Consider the following 23,063-nt stretch of genomic DNA (forward strand, 5'->3'; position numbering starts at 1 on the left):
CGCCAGGGGCTCGGCCGTTTAGAGACCCCACTCCCCGCATCTTCCCCCTGAGCCCTGGCTCGCCGCCCACCCGCCCTGCCTGTGACCCGCCGTGTGACCTTGGGCAGGTCTCTCGCCCTCTCGGATCTCCTCGCGATTCCGCCCTGTGTGACCAGCAGGACGGCGGGTGCCCAGAAGCCGTGATCTAGGGCTCCCGGCAGGAGAGAAGGGTGGGCACTCGTTCGTCTGGCGGCTGTGACCGGACCTCGAGGCGGGGGGCTCCACATCCAGAGGCTGGCGGTCAGCGGGACTGCCCTTGGAAGGGGTCCTGCTTCCCCCTCCAGCCTTACATCCTGGGAGCCACCTGGGGTCCTGACCCCCGGACCCTGGCCTCTGACCGCCCCAGACTCGCTGGCCCCGCACAGCGCAGGACGCCCTGCCACCCCACCTCTTGGGGCAGCACTGAAACGGCGCGTGTGGACCTTGGCCGTCTGCGTGGGCCTGTTCGTTCAAAGGATGCAGGCAGAAGCGCCACCGTGAGAGGGGTGGCCAGGGCTGGGAGAGGTCTGAGGACCCTGTGGTCCAGAGCTCCGCCCATTTGAGTCTTCCCGGATCACCCAGCTTTCCTGATACCCGGCTGCCAGGGCACCTGGAGGGGCACTTTAACCTGACACATTGCTACCAACTCCCAAAATGGAGCACAGTCTCTGCAAAGGGGAATTGATGCCAGGCAGGCAACCTGCTGAGCCCATCAGTGCGCTAAGCCCCAGGGCCTGGCCTGGCCTGAAATCGGGCCTTCAGGAGTGCCCTGGCCTCACTGGCCGTGCATGGAGAAGCCATCCGCAGACACTTGAGCCCAGGGCCTTCACCTGAGCCACACAGCTGCAGGAACAGTCCACCCACAGCTGTGTCCCGCCATGTGCTGGGCCTGGTTCGGGCAGTGCCCTTGCATGGAGGTACCACTGTGCCCAACCCAGGCCTCAGGGGGCACCGGTTGCCACTAGGCAGCAGCACCCTGCAGCCCCTCCTGTGGACACGATGCCCCCTTTAACATCTTCTGGGACAAGGCCCTTCCTCCAAGACAGGAGGACCACCAGGCTGGACAGGTAGCAGAGGCAGGACCACCCAGCATACAACGGGGGCTTTGATCTGGTCTGGACCCCACCAGGGAGCCCTCAGGGCCAGAGTTGGGCAGGCGAGGCCAGGGCCCAGGCTAAGCGTGGGCAGAGAAGGTACATCTTGGCAGAGCTGTCAGCCTCACTGCAAACCAGGCCCACTGAACAAGAGGGGTGTGACGGATGGCATCCGTCTGGGCATCAGAGCAGGAACAGGCTCCCAGCTGAGAGGAGCGGGACCACCCCAGCCAAGCCCCCCATGGGCTGACCTGTCTGACAGCATTTGGGGGAGGCAAGAAATCACCGTTTCTTTGGTGGCATCTGCTTTTGCCAGGTTGCACTAGTAACACTGCCAGCCACCCCAGGGAAACTGGAGCCATCAGGACACGGCCCAGCTGCCCTAAGCGAGAGGCCTCCATGTCATAGCCTGAGGCTGTTGTGATGGTTAATTTATACACCAGCTCGTCTGGGTCACTGGGTGCCAAACGTTTGGTCAGACATTACTCGGGGGTTGCTGTGAGGGTCTTTGGGGATGAGACCAACATTGAAGTGGGTGAACTTTGAGTACACACACACACACACACACACACACACACACACCCATACCGGTCCTATCTCTTTGGGAGACCCTGGCAAATACAGCTGGTATGTCAGGACCAGGCTCCTCCTCCTCCTTGCTCTGCTCCGCTTAACGTATGGCTTTGTCTCCTGCTGCAAGGTGGCTGCCCGACTCCGGTCATCTCCGCTGCATTCCAGCCATGGGGAAGTAGAGGGCACACACACTTCTCCTTCAGGGCAGAACCCAGAAGTGGACCATTCGCCACTGGGCAGGACCTCGTTGCATGGCCACAGCTAGTGAGGAAATGTGGCCTTGAGCTAAAAATCCCATCACCACGGGAGACGGGAGAAGGTTGAGCAGCTGTGCGGGACATTGAGACAGGCTGCCCCACCAGCCCTGGCTCAGGAGAGAGCCGTGGCCGCCCTGGCCTCCGTGGTCACCTGGACGGTCTGGACTCAGGCTGGTCTGGGACCCTGAGTCTAGGACCAGGGAGGAGACCTCTCCCTGGACGTGACGAGGCTGTGACTGTGGGGCCTGCCCCAGCGGCCAGCTCCTTGCACCTGGAGGGGCGCGTGCCTGGGCGACAAGGTCCAGGACCGCGGAGCCTGGTCCCCACAGACCTACCGCCTCAAACCCGGCCTTGAAGCCTCCCCAGTGGGGGGGCCCCGGCCCACACCCCGCCTCGGTTTCATCGTCCATCCCGGCGCGTGTCCCACAGCCAATGCCGCTCCATCCCGGTGTGACTGTCAGGTGCCATCGCGGCCGGGCCAGCAGCGCCGACACAGCCAGAGGAGCAGGCCTGCACTCTGCGCCCCTGAGGCCCCATCCCTGCCATCCAGCCCGCAGGCCAGCCCCTCAGGTGAGCTCCTGCTGCTTGCAGAGCCGCCTCCTCCAGGGAGGCGCCACGCCGGGGCCCGTCACTGGTCCGAGTGCTCTGGTTTGTGTGTTTGTCCATGTGAACCGCAAACGGGACGGCAGCCTGTCTCTTTCCTCTGCTCGGTGCTGGCAGCTTCCCAGGCACCGGGCCCTGCTGTAAGCACGGTGGGTTTCCCAGCTCCCCGAATCTCAAAACACTCCTCCAAATTATTGTCTTCATCCCATTTCACAGATGAGAAAACCTGAGGCTCCGGGAGGCCCAGGACTTCCTGCAGAGGAGATTTCAAACTCTGACTCCAGAGCTCATGGGCAGAGCTGCGGCAATGGGCCCTGCGATTCTGGGAAGCCAGGCGGCCTCGGAGCACGCAAGGCCCGAGCCTGGACAAACCGCTGAGTCTGAGGCTGAACTGTCAAGCGAACAGGTTAGGGAACAAGATGCCAGTGGAGGTGGTGGGGGCCCCGAAAGTTGCAGGAGGGCCAAGGCAGGAGCCTTCGGGGCAGCGGGCGGGCAGGAGGGTCTCACGGCAGGAAGCGCACGGGTGTGTGTGAGGCCTGGCACCCAGGTCCCTCTTCTGATGGAAACGGAATTAAACTAGAAGTCAATACCAGCAATAGATTTTAAAATACACAAAAAGCAGAAACCATAAATTTTAAAAATTGGTAAATTGAACTTTTCTCAAAATGGAAAATGTTTGCTCTTCAAAAACAGTTTACAAGATGAAAAGGCAACTAAAAACAGTATGAAGGGTCCTCAAAAAATTAAAAATAGAACTACCAGGAGTTCCTGCCGAGGCCTAGTGAGTTAAGAACCCCACTGTAGCAGGTCAGGTCACCTTGAAAGCGCAAGTTCAATCCCAGGCCCAGGGCAATGGATTAAAGGATCCAGCAAAGCGCAGCTGCAGCACAGGTCACAGCTGCAGCTTCGATTCAATCCCTGGCCCAGGAACTTCCTTCTGCCAAGGGCACGGCCGTTAAAAAAATAATAAACAACTATCACATGGTCCAGGATTCCACTTCTGAGTACAGACACAAGAGAAGCGAAAGGTGGCTCTCAGCGTTCCCGTCGTGGGGCAGCGGAAATGAATCCGACTGGGAACCATGAGGTTTTGGGTTCTATCCCTGGCCTCGCTCAGTGGGTTAAGGATCCGGCGTTGCCGTGAGCTGTGGTGTAGGTCGCAGACACGGCTCGGATCCCATGTTGCTGTGGCTGTGGCGCAGGCCGGCAGCTACAGCTCCAATTGGACCCCTAGCCTGGGAACCTCTATGTGCCCCGGATGCAACCCTAAAAATAAAAAAAAAAGAAAAGAAAAAAATTGGGTCTCAAAGAGATGCCGTGTTCAAGGCAGCACCATTCACAAGAGCCGAGGCGTGGAAATAACCCATGTTCATGGGCGAGTAGGTAACAGAATGTGATCCATCCGCAGAATGGAGCATCTTTCAGGCCAACAAAGGAAGTCCTTCTGACACGTGCTAAATATGGATGAAGCGCCAGAGCATAATGACTGCTCAGGCAGAGAAGCCAGACACAAAAGGACGGCACTGTATGGGGGGGGGGGGTGTGCACGCGCACGCGTGTCGTGTGTATATAGTGGAAAAGGGCAAATATTTTATATATTTATACATTCTTGTGTGTGTGTGTGTACGCGCGCGCACGTGTGGTGTGTATATAGTGGAAAAGGGCAAATATTTTATATATTTGTACATTCTATTAATTTTCTTTCTCCAAAGAGTCCTAATATAGATGCTAAAGCTAACAGGGTAAAAACACTGGTAAAACTAATACAGATGCCAATACAGGACAGCCACAGTTCCAGCATGCCCTGCAACCACCCATGCCCACGTGCCAGCCAGTGGGCTCTGGAGACGCTGAACGGTCGGCGCCTCTGCTGGCAGGTCACCCGCGGAACCCTAGTGCCAGTGTCTGCTGCCTGTTTCCCCCCCGACGAGGCGGCATTCTTCCAGAAAACTCTACGAGCATCTCTGAAGTTGAGTTTTACAGAGGGACTTAGATCCCATTAAAGCCTGAACGTTATGAAGCAAACAGTGACAACAAAGCAACAAATCTCTAAAACAGAAAACTCACAAGATTCTTGAACATAGGAGTTCCCGTCCTGGCGCAGCAGAAACGAATCCAACTAGGAACCATGGGGTTGCGGGTTCGATCCCTGGCCTCGCTCAATGGGCTAAGGATCTGGTGTTGCTGTGAGCTGGGGTGTAGGCTGGCAGATGTAGCTCCGATTGGACCCCTACCTGGGAACCTCCATATGCCAAGGGTGCGGCCCTAAAAAGCAAAAAAAAACCCCAAACTCTCAAGATTCTCGAACATAAATATACAGAATGATGGGTCAAAAAGACACTGCCCGCGCCAGAAGCAAGCTGACACGTTCACTGCAAGGCACTTCCGGCTTGCTGGGTACTATCGCAGGACCTGACCTGGGGCCCTTTTGAATGTGCCTCCATGGGAAGATAATGATCCTGTGACCCCTCGGTCAACCAGAAGAGCCACCTATGGGTCAAAGTGCAGCCTTGTGGCTCAGGCGGAAGCTGCCGGCTCACCTGGAGGCTCCATCAGCATCTTCTTCCCCGAGGACGGAGGTATCAGCACTTCGATGGCAGAATTACCGAAAAAGAGCAGCTGGAGGGCAGGCTCCTGATGGACCAGCGGGAAGCAAGAACGACTTCACAGCGCACAAGACGAAGTCAGCTGGGGCTGCAGGATGACAATCCTGATAAGCTGCCCGCGTCTATACACGGAAGATAGGAAAATGAATCTCCAGTGGGAACGAGAGCGATCCGCCTGGAACCGGGAGGAATTAATCATGTTGGACAAAGGTCATTTAGCTCCGACACCCCTTGGTTCAACATACAAGAGTCAAGAATAAAGACCACCGGCCCCGGCCGCCTGCTCACTTGTCACACTCACACGAAAACACCAGATTGGGAACAGCACTGAAAGGCAAGAACTCAAGCCTGAAGATTGACTCCCTCAGCGCCTGAGAGCATTCTAAGTATGTAGATGTGGGAGTTCCCGCCGTGGCGCAGTGGATACGAACCTGACTAGCATCTGTGAGGTTACGAGTTCGATCCCTGGCCTTGCTCAGTGTTGCTGTGAGCTGGGGTGTAGGTCGCAGACGCGGCTCGGATCCCACGTTGCTGTGGCTGTGGTGCAGGCTGGCAGCTACAGCTCCGCTTCGACCCCTAGCCTGGGAACCTCCATGTGCCCCGGGTGGGGCCCTTAAAAGACAAAAGCCAGCAGCCAGGGTGACTCTTCTCAAGCGGAGTCAGCTATCTTGGCTGTGGGCTGGCGGCAGTGCCCACCAGCGGAGCTGCTCTAGGGCAGAGGCGTGGCCCTGGTGTCTCGGTAACACAGAGAGGCCATCACCCCAGCTGCTGAGGAAGCATCAAACCAGCGTCCCTGGCTCGCTCGCTCGCCTGCTGGGCCCACACCTCCCTCAGCCGGGAGGCCCGGGTCTGGGGGAAGCACAGGGAGCCGGGGGCCCCACCCTGACAGCAGGTCTGGCGCTGGCGCTGGCCCTGGCCGGACCAAGACCCCAGGGCAGAGCTCCAACCCCACCACCCGAGGTCCTCGGCCCGGGCCACGCCCCCGCCACCACGCGCCGTCCTCCCTGAGCCTCCAAACGCGCGCTCATCCCAGCAGTCAGCCCGTCTGGCGACGCACCAAGTCAGTTAAAGGTCCTTTTTATTTTCGCAATGTCATTCCGTACAAAAGCAACAGAAACATAACAGTCTTAACAAGAAGTTTACAATTGAGTATCAGAACAGAAAATCTGTACACATTATCATTTACAGCAATTTTACATGTAAATTAACTGATTGTTAAAAAAAAAAAAGCTCTTTCTAAACCCCTCTGCTGCCTGACCTCTTGGAGTATTACAGGTAGAAGGCCTACCCAGCACTATTTACAAGTAGCAGATGAAGACTGTACAACCTACACAAAACCCATTAACGTACCAGCTCAAGGTCATACCTGACTACTCGGTGCTCTGTGTGAGGAAAAAACCAACCCTGACACACTGACAAACAGCCAGAAATGAAGTTTCTGTGAAGACCTTAAAGGGATCTGATTATGACCCTCAGACACCCGAAAGGAAAGCTGAAGCTAGATCGGTCCCCAGAACACATGTTAAACCCAAACCAGCCCTCTGACGAAGAGCAACTTAATACCTGAGACACTTGCGGAAAACCAGGTGAGGGATGCCTGTCGGTTCAGCCGAAGGATGGAGGAGACTGAGCCATTACAGCTGTTACAAGACGGCCTCAAGTTTAATGTTCCTTGAATTCAGTTCCATCTTCAATTTAAAACATGCAAAATACACTCCCTATACGTAAAATTAATTTTCTCAAGGAAATAAAGCAAGAACAGCAATCCACGTGAGACAATAATATTAACAGGAAACAACGGGTTCCAGATGCAGGGCGCCTCGCCGGCCTCCTCCTGGGCAGGGAGCGGGGGCAGCCTGGCTCCCAGGGGCTTCCAGGGGGCACCGGTTAGCTCATGGCCGAGAAGTCTTTCAGGGGCTCCGTTAAACACGCTTCCAAGTCGAACTCATCCTCCAGCGGGCAGTCCACGTGTCTGACCTTGGTGGGTGTGCCACAGTACACGTCCTAGAAGGGAAGCAGAGGCACACTCGTCCTCAGACCCTGGGCTCACTGCTGCTGGGCTGTCAAGCACGGGTGGCTCACCCACACGGGAGCGGGTGCCCCGGGCCAACGGCGCCACCAGCCAAGGCCCGTGCAGGCTGGATGCTCGCCTCCGAGTCCAGATCGAGCCACTAATTCCAACCCACAGATAACATCCGACTCCACGGGCGGGGGACGCGTGCCACTCCCGCCCGCCAACTCCACCCAACTGGAAACCAACGGACCCTTTAAGGCTTCCGAACGGCAGCCGCTCAACTCCGCCGGCAGCTGGCCCACATGCCCTCGGCGGCAGAACCACATCAAACCCGCCCAGGCAGGCCAGCCTCAGCTCGAGCACTGGGCTGAGGACGGCCCCTTCCACCCCAGCCCCAGACGGGGGCCGCTTCCACACCCCCAACCGTGGCCTTCTGGCCCAGAGGGTCCCCCCCCCCCCCGAATCTAATCCCTGAGGAAACAGGGGGGCAACGTCCAGGTGAGGAACACGCGGCCTCATAAGAACTGGCTTGAGCTCTTCGAGAGCCAGCGTTGCGAGGGGAAAGCAGGAAGGCAACTCTAAGTTCAAGGACATTTAAGAGACACGGCAACGAGGAGCTCTCGTCGTGGCGCAGTGGTTAACGAATCCGACTAGGAACCATGAGGTTGCGGGTTCGGTCCCTGCCCTTGCTCAGTAGGTTGACGATCCGGCGTTGCCGTGAGCTGTGGTGTGGGGTCGCAGACGTGGCTCGGATCCTGCGTTGCTGTGGTTCTGGCGTGGGCCGGCCGCTACAGCTCCGATTCGACCCCTGGCCTGGGAACCTCCATATGCCGTAGGAGCGGCCCAAGAAATGGCAAAAAGACAAAAAAAAAAAAGGAGAGAGAGAGAGACACGGTAACGAAACGTAATCCCTGACTAAATTCTGGGTCAAAAAAGAGAAAAAGCCCTGTGGAAAGGACATTGTTGGGACAAGTAAGAACCCCGAGCACAGCCTATTTGTCAGGCAGCAGCACTGACCGGCGTAACAGTTCTCGAGCGCAAGCATCGGCGTGTGGCTGTGCCCAGAGTCTGGTGAAGCCCACCAGGCAGCCGGCTTTCCAGCGCTAAGGGACTCCTGGGGACAGTTACATGGGCACGGGCGGAACTCGGGGACTCGCCGCCTTAGCCCAGCTTCGCCCCTGCCTCCAGCACACCCCCTGCCTGAGGGCCGCCCTCCCGGAGGCCCCCGGACCCCGGCCTGGCTCTCCTGTCTCCCTCCAGCTCCTCCTACCACCAGTGCCAGGTTCAGAATCTTGAGCTGGGGAAGGACTTTTTCCGGTTGTTCTTTTTAGGGCCGCACCAGTGACACATGGATGTTCCCAGGCCACGGGCTGAATCGCCGGCCTACACCACGGCCACGGCCACGTGGGATCTCAGCCGCGTCTGCAACCTACACCACAGTTCACAGCAACACCGATCCTTAACCCACTGAGCGAGGCCAGGGATCAAACCCGCGTCCTCACAGCTACTTGTCGGGTTCATTACCCCGAGCCACAACGGGAGCTCTGGAAGGGGCACTTTTAGTCCAGACTACGCAGACCACCTCCTGAGACCTCCGCGGGTTTCCTTTTAGTGCCACCTACTTAAAAACATCCACAAAACTGGGATTGGCCTGTTGCTAAACGTCCTATTTTTATCTACGCCGCCGACTTTTCACGTTATTCATCTTCCAAAAGACAGCTGCGGTCGCCGCATCCCCGCTGTCACTGCTCTGCCCTGGACACCTGTGCTACTTCCGACACCGCACCCGTCACAGAGAGTGTGGGGCACAGGGTCCCGAGGCTGGAAGCCATCACCAGGCTCGTTAGCGTGACGCAGACACACAGCAGGCAGGCAGAGGCGACTGTGCAGCATGACTTTACACGCCTCTGAACTGGCCGAGTGCACACAGGTTGATGTGAGAGAAAGGATGAGGTTTTAAAACACGTTTTCACCTTTTCTCACTTTTTTTTTGGTCTTTTTGTCTTTTTGCCATTTCTTGGGCCACTCCCGCGGCATATGGAGGTTCCCAGGCTAGGGGTCAAATCGGAGCTGTAGCCACCGGCCTACGCCAGAGCCGCAGCAACGCAGGATCCGAGCCACGTCTGCGACCTACACCACAGCTCACGGCAACGCCGGATCGTTAACCCACTGAGCAAGGGCAGGGACCGAACCCGCAACCTCATGGTTCCTAGTTGGATTCGTTAACCACTGCGCCACGACGGGAACTCCCCTTTTCTCACTTTTAACCCGTCGCGTCTCATGTAATAACAGCACAGGATGTTTCTGTGTGTAAACAAGGGGCCGTCTCCTTCACACTAACAAAGGGGCCTGTGTAAACTGCCGCTGTGCATGCGGCTTGCACACCCACGAGGGGTCTGGAGGAACGGGCACCTGACCGATGATGACAGAACTAGAGACGGGACCATTTTGTACGTTGCTTTTCATCTTTCCAGTACCTCCCCCCACAAAAAATATCCACTTTTTTTTTTTTGCTTTTTCTAGGGCCGCACTTGTGGCACATGGAGGGTCCCAGGCTAGGGCCTGAATGAGAACTGCAGCTGCCGGCCTACGCCCCAGCCACAGCAACACCAGATCCAAGCCACGTCTGTGACCCACACCACAGCCCACGGCAATGCTGGTCCTTAACCCACTGAGCAAGGCCGGGGAGTGAACCTGCGTCCTCATGGATACTAGTCAGGTTTGTTAGCCACTGAGCCACAAAGGTAACTGTGATTTTTTTAAATTGGCAAATGTGGAAACCTAGCGCCCAAAGCACCCCTCTACCTAATCTACCCTAACCCCTTGGAGGTGATTCCTGGCCCAGCCACACGCCGGCACAAACCGTACAGCCTGAACCTGGCACCAGCGACAGGGCCTCGATCTCACCCGCGGCCACGAGGGTTAGTCAGACGAGCCCAAGTCGAAAGCAAGGCCCCCGCCTATGAACACCGTCGAGTCTGACGTCTCACAGAGAAAGGGGTACGGCGCCCCTTCTTCACGAGCACCCGCGTCGACATCAGCGGCAGCCTGTCTACCAAGGAGCACCCAGTCCACCAGGAGCCGGAAACGCCCGCGCAGAGCACCTCGGGGGGCTCACCAGGTTATCCTGCGAGCTCGCCTGGGATTCGGAGCTGCTTCCCGCCGAGTCCGTCTCCATCTCCCCGAGGTCCACGGGATGTCTGCGCAGAGAAAGCAGGCACGTCAGCAGAGCCAGGCGGGTCCACCCTCCGCAGACGAGCGCACCAAAGCCTCGCTGCCCGACACGACACCCCCCCGCCAAGCACCTCCTAGCTCCCCGAGGGACCACAAGCCCCAGTGACACCCACGTCCAGACTCAGCCCTGCCCGGGCCACCCAGAGAAGAGGCAAGGCGGCAGCAGTTACTGCAGGCAGGAGGCCCAGAGCAGACAGCAACCTGCCCATCCTCGACGGCAGCGGCGACCCACAGGCGCCCACGAGCATCCTTGGGAGCGGAAGCATAAACAGTAAGTGTGGGGGGAGAAGAACACTGAGAAACCACACCACACACAGTCGCTGATGCTTCCAACTCCCTCCGCACGAGGAGACGGGAAGAGGGGACATGCTGGACAAGAGCGAGTGACGCTGGCGAGCCCAAGTCTGAGAACAGATTGGACACTGTTTCAACATGACAGTTGCTGGAGGTCCCGTCATGGCTCAGTGGTTAATGAATCCGACCAGGAACCAGGAGGTTGTGGGTTCAATCCCTGGCCTCACTCAGAGGGTTAGAGATCCGACGTTACTGTGAGCTGTGGTGTAGGTCACAGACGCGGCTCGGATCCCGAGTGGCTGTGGCTCTGGCGCAGGCCGGCGGCTACAGCTCCAATTCGACCCCTAGCCTGGGAACCTCCATGTGCGGTGGGTGTGGCCCTAAAGACCAAAAAAAAAAGTTTCCTAGTAAATTTCCCTGGCACAGAGCAAAACTCACACATTCACGAGAACAAACATGTCTGTGAGGGAGAGAGAGGTTTGGGTCAGAAGGGAGCTGGGGGTGTAAGCCGGCAGCCGCAGCCCCCACTGTGACACAGCAGGTCAACGATCCCGCCTTGTCTCTGTGGCGGTGCAGGTTCAACCCCCAGCCCAGTACGGTGGGTTAAGGACCCAGCGCTGCTGCGGCTGTGGCCAGGTGGAGTTCAGATTCAATCCCTGACTCAGGTCCCCCCATACGCCACAGGTGCAGCCAAAAGGGAGTTGAGAAGAGAGGCTGCAGAGCCCAGGCTCTCTCTGCCTCTGTGTCCACCCAGCACCCTGACCACGTGGCAGAAACAAGTCTGAGATCTTCCCAACTAGATGCAGCTTAAAGAGATAAAAGCTGGGAGTTCCCATTTTGGCTCAACAGTCATAGCCCAACTAGTATTCATGAGATGCAGGTTCAATCCCTGGCCCTGCTCAGTGGGTTAAGGATCCGGTATTGCTGTGAACTGTGGTGGAGATGGCAGATGTGGCTCGGATCCCATGTGGCTGTGGCGTAGGCACAGCTCCGATTCGACCTCTAGGCTGGGAACTTCCATGTGCTGTGGTGCAGCCCTCAAAAGACCAAAAAAAAAAAAAAAGTTTATCTTGGGAACACACAGGACCCCCACATATCTCTAGGTTTATTGCAATCAATTTCCCCAGCTGCAAAGTGAATTCAACCCAGGAAGCACCCTCCTCCCCCGAGCCCGCCCAGAGCCCAGGCTTCACACGCTCGTGCAGAGAAAAGGGACATGAAACTGCGACCACTGGCGGCTCTGCTCCCCCAGAACATCCAGGCGGACACTGTGCCAGGACAAGCCGCCACCACCAAGTGACAAGGCCTCTGCAGTCACCGCACGAGCTGCAGGAGCGGGAGGAGAATGCAGTACAGACATACATTTCTTCCAAGTCACACCCTTCGGCAGCTGGAGGGTCCCAAAAATGCAGAGCCACCTTCCACAGTTTGATCTGCTGGTCCCACGATCGTCGACTGTACTTCTTGAACTTGTTGGGAGTCCTGGGATGAACGCCAGGTTGTCGGAGGTGCCTGACAGGAGAGAGAAACGGTCCTGGCACACACCTCTCACTTCTGCACACGGGCTTCCAGAGGAACAAACTCCGAGATGAGTCTCGTTAAAAACCACAGACCAGTGAGATTCCACACAACGAACAAAGGAACCGATAACCAGCACTACGTCCTTGGCGACGCTATTTCTTTGCAATCTAGGCTGCAGAAAAGTACATCTGACCTGCAGTTCTGCCAGGAGCAGACACACTCTCTAAAGCTCCGTCCTTTTGGGGCGGGAGGGTGCCACTTACGCAAACGGGGACAATGCTCGTGGCTTTCTCTAGTGAGATATTTACCATCAGTAATTTGAACTTCACTTTTTCCATCACGTATTTTCATAATTTTACATTTATAAGAAAGCTGCGTGGAGTTCCCGTCATGGCGCAGTGGTTGACGAATCCGACTAGGAACCATGAGGTTGCGGGTTCAGATCCCTGGCCTTGCTCAGTGGGTTAAGGATCCGGCGTTGCCATGAGCTGTGATGTAGGTTGCAGGCGCAGCTCGGATTCCGAGTTGCTGTGGCTCTGGTGTAGGCTGGAGACTACAGCTCCGATTCAACTCCTAGCCTGGGAACCTCCATGTGCCGTGGGAAGCGGCCCTGGAAAAGACAAAAAGACAAAAAAAAAGAAAGAAAGGAAAGCTGCGGAGCTCCCACTGTAGCGCAATAGGATCTGCGGCCTCTTGGGACCACCGCAACACGGGTTCGACCCTGGATCCAGCACAGTGGGTTAAGGATCCAATGTTGCTGCAGCTGCAGCTTAGGTCTCAATTGTGGTTCAGATCTGATCCCTGGCCCGGGAGCGCCATACGCCGTAGGTGGCCAAAAATGAAAAGAACAAAAAAACTGGGAGTTCGCGTCACAGCTCAGCGCTAACAAACTCTCGACCAGTACCCATGAAGACTTGGGTTCCATCTCTGGCCCTGCTGAGTGGGTTAAGGATCTGGCGTTGCCGTGAGCTGTTGTCTAGGTCGCAGACGCAGCTTGGATCCCGCGTGGCTGTGGCGTACGCTGGCAGCTGCAGCTCCAGTTCGACTCCTAGCTTGGAAAATTCCATATGCCGCAGTGCAGCCCTAAAAAGCAAAAAAAAAAAGAGGAGTTCCCGTCATGGCGCAGTGGTTAACAAATCCGACTAGGAACCATGAGGTTGTGGGTTCAATCTCTGGCCTGGCTCAGCGGGTTGAGGATCTGGTGTTGCCGTGAGCTGTGGTGTAGGTTGCAGATGCGGCTCGGATCCCGCGTTGCTGTGGCTGTGGTGTAGGCCGGTGGCTACAGCTCCGATGAGACCCCTAGCCTGGGAACCTCCATATGCCGCAGGAGCGGCCCTAGAAAAGGCAAAAAGACAAAAAAAAAGGCAAAAAAAAAACAAATTATAAGACAGCTGTGTGTCTTAAGAAATGAAATGTCACCTAACATTGCAAACTACAAAAACATTCCATCTTTTTTCTTTGTGTTCTCAGTTTTTTGGCCGCCGGCCCACTCACCCCATTTACACAAGCGCCCGAGAGCCCTTAACAACACAGTTGTGAGCAGGTGTGAGCGACGTGCAGAATCAGACGGAGCACCCAGACGGCAAGGAAGGGCCCGTGGGAGCAGGCGGCGCCGCGCCGCGGGGCAGGCCTACCTTGGGACTTCCTTGATATAGCGGTCGTAGGCGATGGTGTTCTTCCCGTAGTTGATCTGCTTCTGTCTCCGCATCAGGACGCTCTCGTCAGTCTCCAGGTCAGCTGGCAGCGCAGACAGAGACTCCTTCGAGTCGGAACTAAGACAGTGAAACGAACAGAACGGGCCTCGCGGTGGAGACCAGTGTGGAAGGAAACGCTGAGACTCACAGCGGAGCATCTGCCCTGCAGGTCCCACACCCCATCAACCCGCCCAGGCCGCAGTCTTTGAACACGTGGGAGTTTGGTACACAAGAGCCCACATTCGAACAGCAGTGAAGAAGAGAAACACAGTAAGTGCACCGAGACACGCAGCTTCCCGCAGTCACAAGTTTTCTCATTAATAAATTACAGGCCTATTAAATTAGAAAAGAGGAGTTCCCGTCGTGGTGCCGTGGAAACAAATCCGACTAGGACCATGAGGGTGCGGGTTCGATCCCTGGCCTCGCTCAGTGGGTTAAGGATCCGGCGTTGCCGTGAGCTGTGGTGTGGGTCAGACGCGGCTCGGATCCTGTATTGCTGTGGCTGTGGTGGAGGCCGGCGACTACAGCTTACATTCGATCCCTAGCCTGGGAACCTCCATGTGCTGCACGTGCAGCCCTGAAAAGACAAAATAAATAAATTAGGAAAGGAACAATTCCCAGCACTTACCTTCCTGATGAGGATTTTCTCTCTCTTCCAAAGTCATTGATGAGGAGTTTCCTCTTATACCTGAGAGCAAAGTAAATGCTGCTGTTCTTAAAAAGGTACAGACATTAACTTTCCGCAAGGCTTTCAGAGCTAAAACATACACAGGAACAAAGCCTCTGAGGGTGCGGTCTGCTCTCTCAAGCTCCACCTCCAGCAGTCACCTTCTCTGACTAACAGACACAGGTTTGAAAATTACTCGTCAAGATCACAGGAAGTGCCTAAAGCAACAGGTTCCAGGCCTCCCTGTCCTCCAGCAGTTTCTGTTTGAGTAGGGAGAGCCAAACACAAGGAAATTTACATCCCTCTAATCCCGGGGACTTTGGAAAAACCTAACAGGGAGTTGAAATCAGAAGTTTTCTTTACCATACCAAAAGTACTCAACCAGACGTGCGTGCCTGCAGGGCACTGCTCCCCTTCTCGGGAAGAGACTGAATGCCCCCCCTTCCTTGCCTACTTCACAAGGCATCTGCTTTCTATACAGGATCCAGCAGCACCCAACTTTGCAAAGGTGTGACACCAGGAAAGAAAGGGGAGTAAAAGCTGATGCTGAAGCTGAGCACCACCTCCGGCCAGAGGTTCTCGCAGCTGACTGCGCGATGTCCACACCACCACGCCTCTTTCCAGAGCTAAAACCCTCCCGCCTCCCAAGTTCGTGCGGCAGCCCAGCGAGTCTGGACGCCAGGAGACAAGGACCTCGTTTCCCTCCTGTGCATCGGAACGGCAGTGATGACCCGCCACCCTAGGAGAATCGAGAAACCAGTCCCTTCCACCCTCTTCGGGAGGGCTTCCTTCTTTCTGGAGGCCAAGGGGAAAAGACGAGCTTTGGGTATGACTCAAACCCATCTTCAGATTTTCAGACAGCTGGCAGGAAGGACGGCAGGCTGGCACCATCGGCTCCCATGACCTGGGGTGTAAGAGGCGGCACCGCCCCATGAGAAGGGGTGTGCGCCCCAGAGCGGCTCGAAGCGCTCTGGCCGAGAGGAGGCCTGCTGTGCGTGGCAGAGACAGGCCTGTGGGACGACGGAGCAAGAGGGGTCCACCAACAAGAGGGTCCGGACAGGAGGGTGTCCTGCAGGGCAGGAGAGCTGCAGCCAGGGCCCGGGAGGCGTGGCGGCGCAGTGAAGACACACAGCACACACAGTGCTACAGGCCTTGGGAGCAGGACCCAAAAACGCCATCGACCAAGTCAGGCAGCCTGACCTCACAGCCGGGCAAGCTGAGATCTACGCAGACAAAGCGACTCCCTCAAGACACTGGGGCCACGTCTGCCAACGCACACTTCACTTTCCCACCCAGGCACACGACCCACTCACACGTCGGGGCGCTTGAGGTGGAGTGGTCCCGACCAGCCCTCCGCGGCCAGGCCTTCCGAGAGGAGGCAGCCGAGGACACCCCGAACCACCGCAGACAGGGAGGAAGCAGGCTGGCCCTGCTGCCCTGCTGCCGACGGGGACAGACCTGCTCACCAGAGGGGCCAACAGACTCTTGGTTCAAAACACTTCAACTCACTTCGAGCCACAACACTGTAACGAAGGTTCATTCCCTGGGTTGGATGGCACATCTCAAGGGTCCAAAGGCCCCCAACACTAGTGAGAACACGACTCAGGTGGTTAAGGACGTGTCATCTGAAACGTCACGAGCTGAGAAGGAGGAATCAGCTTGGAACTGAACCTCAATACATACAACTTGGGGGACGACTGCACGCCCCATGTTAGGGACCCCGCCCTGGGCTCCGGCATCGCTGAGCTGGGACCCGAGCCCGGTGGCCGTCAGGACTGCGCTCCCTCTGTGAAGAGGGCAGCTGCAGGTGCTCTGCTGGGACGGCGGGCGGGCGCACCGCGTGGACGTCCTCCACGAGCCAGCAGGACCCCCCCACCACCACCTACTGCCACCCTGGAAGGACAGCCACCAAGACCACGGTCCTCAAACTGCAGGGAGCAGATGCCCCTGGAGGGCTTCAGAGGGAACTGGGCCCCATCAGAGCTGCCCTTGGCGGGCCTGGGGTGAGGCCTGGAAATCTGCATTTCCAGCAAGTTCCCAGCAGCTGCCCAGGCTGCCGGCCCGGGGCCCACCGGACTCAGGAACCCGCCCCCACTCGGTGTAACGTACAACTAAAACACGGTGCCGACCGCGCCCAGGGGCCTGGGACCCTCACCTCGCGATTTCCTGGCTCACGCGAGTCCTCATCTCATCCTCCTCCACGGCGCTCGCCCAGTCGGAGCATCGAGAACGGGGCTGAGGGCCTTCGGGGGTGGTGAAGCTGCAGCAAAAGGAAACGCACGCGTGAGCCAGGACCCAGCTCTCAGTTTCCTTTCACGTCGCACGTCAGGAAACGTGCCCAGGCGGTCGGGCGGGTGCCAGGGAAACGGGCTGCAGGGTGCTCTCTGCCCCGTGACTCACTAACTTGCTGGGTCTGGGCAGTCGGGTTAAAGCGCTCTGGCTCTGCTCTCTGCTTGGCGCACTCCCCCTTCGCCAGTGCTGCCGGGCCAGGACACAGTCCACTGCGGGCAAAGGCAGACCGTCCACGGCATCGTCAGCACCGAGAGAGGGAGCTTCCTAAGATAACTTCCTCGACTTGCAAAATAAGGGCTTTTGCCCAGAACTTTGGGGGGGGGGCGCACTCGAATTGGAACTGCAGCTACTGGTCTACACCACAGCCACACTGCATCTCAGCCGCCTCTGTGGCCTACCCCACAGCTCATGGCATCACTGGATCCTTAACCCACTGAGCAAGGCCACGGATTGAACCTGCAACCTCATGGATCCTAATCAGGTTTATTAACCACTGAGCCACAATGGGAACTCCTCCCAGAATTTTGTCTTTTTAGGGCCACACCCACGGCACATGGAAGTTCCCAGGCTAGGGGTCAAATGGGAGCTGTGGCTGCCAGCCTCCACCACAGCCACGCCAGATCCCTGACCCGCTGAGCAAGGCCAGGGATCGAAACTGCGTCCTCACTGAGACCAGTCAGGTTCACTTCTGCTGAGCCACAGCAGGAACTCCCTCCCAGGACTTTAAAAAAGATTTCCGGGATTTCCCGTCGTGGCGCAGTGGTTAACGAATAGGAACCTTGAGGTTGCGGGTTCGGTCCCTGCCCTTGCTCAGTGGGTTAAAGATCCGGCGTTGCCGTGAGCTGTGGTGTAAGTTGCACACGCGGCTCGGATCCCGCATTGCTGTGGCTCTGGCGTAGGCCGGTAGCTACAGCTCCGGTTTGACCCCTGGCCTAGGAACCTCCATATGCCGCGGGAGCGGCCCAAGAAATAGCAACAACAACAACAACAAAAGACAAAAGACAAAAAAAAAAAAGATTTCGGGAGTTCCCGTCACGGCTCAGTGCTTAACGGATCCGACTAGAACCATGAGGTCATGGGTTCCATCCCTGGCCTCGCTCAGTGGGTTAAGGATCCTACGTTGCTGTGGCTGTGGTGTAGGCCGGCAGCTACATCTCCGATTAGAGCCCCAGCCTGGGAACTTCCATATGCTGCGGGAGCAGCCCTAAAAAAAACAAAAAGACAAAAAATAAACAAATAATAAAAGAGATTTCAGCTAATACAGCCTTAAGCAGAAAGACCAGCACATAAAAGGTGCCTAATAAATCCAGCTACTCCTTACTCCTAGATGCACACGATTAATGCTTCAGAATGTGTCACATCGTAGCTAAAACGAAAAGAATAAGAACAAACTTCAGAGTTCTTACGGCATTAGGGCGCACTTGCCTGGTAAAGGCGCGCCCTGGAGTGGGGTTAAACTGAATTTAGGAGCTCAGGTCTATCCAGGATTCTTGAGTCAACTTCGGGCAATTTGAAAAAGTAGGGCGTGATGCCAAGAATCCTGACAGTGAGAACTGCTGCCACGTCTGTCCTTTATGATTAGACGGACCCTCACACGTCCACGTTTCCGCCTCAGCTTTCTATTGGCCATCACCGGTGTATCCAAAGTAGAAACTAACTTCAACCCCCACAACGAGCAACTCTATGTTTTCTAGCTGCAAACACAATGGCGTGCTTTGAAAACGCAGCAGCAGCAACCAAAGGATAATGCCTTGGATGGAGCTCCCATTGCGGATCAGCAGGTTAAGAACCCTGAACAGCATCTGTGAGGACTCAGGTTCCATCCTTGGCCTCGCTCAATGAGTTAAGGATCCGGCGTTGCCATAAGCTACTGCATAGGTCGCAGATGTGGCTGGGTTCTGGCTGGGCAGAGGCCGGCGGGTCCGATTCAACCCCTAGCCTGGGAACTTCCATATACCGCAGGTGCAGCCCTAAAAAAAAAACAGCAAACCTCTCGGAGTTCTCTGGGGGCCTAGTAGTTAAGGACTCCGTGTTGACACTGCTGTGGCTTGGGTTCATCCCTGGCCCAGGAACTTCTGCATGTTGCAGGCGCGGCCAAAGAAAAAAAAAGAATGTCTTTATGTAATTGTCGTTTCTTTCTTTATGGTTACCTAACCCAGGGAAACTCAAATTGAATTTTTTTTTTGGCTTTTTAGGTCCGCTTCCAGAGGCGTATGGAGGTTCCCAGGCTAGGGGTCCAATCGGAGCCACAGCTGCCCACCTACACCACAGCCGCAGCCGTGCCAGATCAGAGGCACGTCTGCGACCTACACCGCAGCTCAAGGCAACGCTGGATCCTTAACCCACTGATCGAGGCCAGGGATGGAACCTGCAACCTCACGGTTCCTAGTCAGGATCGTTGACAACTGAGCCACGATGGGAATTCCTCAAATTGAATTTTTAACAGTGAACTTCCAGTCTAAACACAGCTGGCAGTCTGAAACCAAATTAGTGAAACAAAAGTTAAAATGACCCAATGACCGTGTAACAAATACAGAAGAGAACCACATGCGGGCTTGTCCAGGGCCAGACCTCAACCTCCCAATGGTGTACTGAGGGCGCAGGCCCGGGTCTCCCCGCCTGACTGCGGCGGGGCCTTTCTCAAGGTGTTTACAACAAGCTGTCACGCCCTCCCAAGATGTGCTCGTGTGACAGCAACTACCTTTTGAAGAACGAAAACCATGTCTTAGGTCAGGCAAGTCACATTCACCAGGCCACCCGACCTCATCAAGACAAGAGGACTTTTTTTGTTCTGGTAGCAGCTGCAGCATGCGGAAGTTCTCAGGCCAGAAACTGAACCTGCACCGCAGCACTGGCAACACCGGATCCTTAACCTGCTGAGCCATCGGGGAACTCCTGGACGAGAGCACTTTTGGGAAAAGCGCTCAAATGGAAAACAAAGGAAGCTTTACGCACTGCGCCGACGTCCTTCCAGAGGGACCACCTCTTCCGCCCCAGTTGTACTCACCTGAACGCCCTCCCCACCATCACCCAGCAAACCGCAGGCAAAAAGCACGGTGTACAGGGGGCCCAGGTCGGGAACACCCCTGCACACTGGAGTAAGGAGTCCTGTGTGGCGGGCTTGAGCCAGGACACCCAAGAGAGCCAAAGGAATTTTAGAACAACGCAGGGAGACGACTGCAGGGATCAGAGCTTGATCTCAACGAGAACGTCTGATAACCTCTCTTCACCTCCAGCCCCAGGGCTGTCAAGGCCTTGCCCACTACACTTAAACCTGCCCCAGGTAGTCTCGAGGCCCAAGTCTTCAAGCGTCTGGACTGCGGCTACGCCTGTGTGCGCCGCCCCAGCAGGCTGGGAGGGCCTGCTCCCTTCTCCGCACAGCTTCCTTTACTCATCTGGAAAAACACTCTTTTTTCCTTTTCGCCGCTGTACCCACAGTGTGTGGAAGTTCCGGGCCAGGGCTCAAACCCGAGCCTCCGCGGTCAGGTTCTTAACCCACCGTGCCACATGGGGAACTCCCTGAAAAGTCTCTTAAAACCTGAGCACCTCCTTCCCCAGGGCAGCTCTGCTCCACCCGCCCCTCTTCACCTTGGCAAACGGTTCCACCGGCCAGAGGCTCCAGGCCTGGCAGCTCAGTCCTGCTGGACTCTCTGCACCAACCCCCCGCCCCCAGGAAGTTCTGAAAAGCCTCTGGCAGCCCCCGGCTCGGCCCTTCCGCGGCTCCATCCTCACCCCCGCTTCGCTTCAGCTCAGCAGCTGCCCCTGCAGGGCGGCCTCGCCTCAGGCCTGTGGAGCTTCCAGGACCCCCTCCCACGGCACCCCGGTCCCCCCAAAAGGTCCCCCGACAGAGGCCTCCCCCGGCCCGGGGCCCGGCTCCTCGCCCCTCTGCCACACGCCGGGGGGAGCACGGCAGGAGGAAAGTCCTGTTTGGCACCAGACCACAGGCTGCCCCGCCTGCAAGACGCTGCGTAAACCGGGGGGGCGAACCCTCGAGGCCGGCGGGCGGCGGGGGCAGGACGCGGAGCTTCAACCTCCGTCTGCAGCCCGCCCGCGACTTCCCGCGACTCCGGGCCGACCCCGAACGTTCCTGCGCTGACGTTCCGTTGGCCACGGCCACGGCGTGGGGAGTTCTCGGGCCAGGCACCGGGCGCAGGACCCCGCGGAGCCCCGGAGACGCTGCGCGTCGACGCCTTTGAAGGCCCCCCTGCCCAGCCGCGTCGCCAAGGTCCGAGACGGGGTCGCCCCGGTGCCGCCCCGGGAACGGACAGGGCTCGGCGCCCGAGCCCGGCGTGCGATGCCACCCGCCACCGAGACACCTCCCAGGCCCCCCAACCGCGGGCCCGCGCGAGCCAAGGGGGGGCGACCCCCGGCGCCCCGACGAGTCGGGGGCGGAGGCCCCGGCCCGCGCTCACCCCCGGCCCCGGCCCGGCCCCCAGCGGCCCTCAGGCCCACCTGTCGGGTCTGCGGCCGCCCGCCGGCCTCGCGGGGTCCTCGGCGTCCTCCGGCTTCCGGCGCCTCCCGTCGGCCGTGCGCTTGCGTCCCAGACTCCATCTCGCGGGGGGCGGCGGGCTGGCGACGAGAGGCCGCGTCAGGACGGAGCAGCCCGGGCCCCCCGCCCGCGCGCCCCGCCCGGGAGCCCCCAGCGCGCGGCCCGGCCTCACCTGGCGTCGCCGTCGCGGCGGCTCCCGCACCCGGAGGGGCTTCGCGGCCGGCAGGCCATGGCGACGCGGCGGGCGGGGGCGGGGGTCCTCGGGTCCTCGGGTCCGGCGGCGGCGGCGGCGGCAACGACGCTTCCTTCTCCGCGCGGCGCCGACAGACTGCGCGCGCCCCGCCCCCAACCGCCTTTATCGGCCGCCGCCCCGCCCCCCGGGCTCCCGCGCGCGCCGGGCCGGGCGAGACCATCGCGCCTACGCCGGGGGGGAGCCGCCCGGCCCCGCGCGACCCGCAGGCCGTCCAGCCGGGGGCGGGAGAGGCGGGACCGCAGCGCCGCACGCTGCCGTCCTGGAGGCGGAGGGGCGCCGCCCGGCTGACAGAGGCGGGGTTCCCTAAAACGCTGTCCCCTCCGCCATGGAGGCGGCCGGGCCGCCACCACCCTCGGACGCCGATTGGCCGCGCCCTCGCGGACTGGGGGAGGGGTATTGGCGGGAGATTCGGCCGCGGGCGCGCCGAGGCGAGGGGAGGGACCCGCGAGAATCGCCGAAGAGCCCCGTCCCGACGGGGAGCGGCCTCTGATTGGCCGGCCCGGAGAGGGCGGCCTCCGATGGGCCGGCCGGCCGCGACCGCAGGACCCGCGCTGGCGGGAACCCGGAACCCGGAAGGGCGGGCGGCGGGGCGGCGCGGGCCCGAGGGTCTTCCGCCAGCGAGCGCTCTGCGGTAACTCGCTCGCCGCCCCGGGAGCCTGGCGCCGCGAGCCTCCGTCAGTCCTCGCCGCTCAGCACAGCTCACGTCCGCCGCCTCCGGGAGCGCCCCCCGCTCAGGCTCCGGGAACGCCCTCCGCCCTAAGTGCTGGTGCCGGGCGCAAGAGGAGGGAAAGAGGACCCCAGTGCAGCGAGAAATAAGAGACACTGGGGATGCAGAAAACTCGAGTGCACCTGCGGCGTTTTTCCTCTTCGGCCTGTTAGGTTCCCGGGCCAGGCATCGAACCAGAGCCGCGATTACTGCCTGTGCCAAGGCTGCGGCAAGGCCAGATCGTAACCCGCTGCGCCACAAGGGAACTTCCACCTCTCTTGCTTTTGTTTGTAACGGGTTGTACTGCACCATTTTCTACAAAAGTTCAGGGTCCAGCAAGAATATAAAGGAGGAGTTCCCTTCTTGGCTCAGCGGAAACACATCTGCGGACGCCGGTTCGATTCCTGGCCTCACGCGTTGCTGTGAGCAGTGGCGGCGGCCGCAGACGCGACTTGGATCTGGCGCTGCTGCGGCTGTGGCTAGGCCAGTGGCTGAGGCTGATTCGACCCCCAGCCTGGGAACCTCCATATGCCGCGGGTGGAGCCCTAAAAAGACGAGAGAGAACATAAGAGAGCAGGAAGCACAAGCTGTTGAGGAACTCCCCGCCCAAGCTACCCTCTCGGGCCGCCCAGGCACCCCAGCGGACACAGCAGAGAGCACAGGCTGGAGGCCCCAACACCTCGGGCCGCTGGCATCCTCCCCAACAGAGGGCCCCGCGTGTTGACCCCTCCCAATCCCCCAGACCCTT

At 58.5% G+C, this 23,063-nt stretch overlaps 1 protein-coding gene across 2 annotated transcripts; it reads right to left on the reverse strand.

The window, feature by feature from the left end:
• Positions 1–6,212: 6,212 nt before the first annotated feature.
• Positions 6,213–21,683, reverse strand: SLBP (stem-loop binding protein). Of its 2 annotated transcripts, XM_047798657.1 has the most exons (8): positions 21,529–21,683; positions 21,320–21,436; positions 16,731–16,835; positions 14,537–14,596; positions 13,849–13,986; positions 12,056–12,205; positions 10,284–10,365; positions 6,213–7,155 (listed from the first exon to the last, which is right to left on the reverse strand). In XM_047798657.1, exons 1-8 carry the CDS (start codon positions 21,585–21,587, stop codon positions 7,039–7,041), a joined length of 828 nt encoding a protein of 275 aa, XP_047654613.1. In that variant the 5' UTR covers positions 21,588–21,683; the 3' UTR covers positions 6,213–7,038. The 2 variants fall into 2 exon arrangements, with proteins under 2 accessions (XP_047654613.1, XP_047654614.1); XM_047798658.1 differs by lacking the exon at positions 16,731–16,835 and having other exon boundaries at positions 21,529–21,668.
• Positions 21,684–23,063: the final 1,380 nt, after the last annotated feature.

Source organism: Phacochoerus africanus, chromosome 10, assembly GCF_016906955.1.
Source record: "Phacochoerus africanus isolate WHEZ1 chromosome 10, ROS_Pafr_v1, whole genome shotgun sequence".
Classification (NCBI taxonomy): Eukaryota; Metazoa; Chordata; class Mammalia; order Artiodactyla; family Suidae; genus Phacochoerus; species Phacochoerus africanus.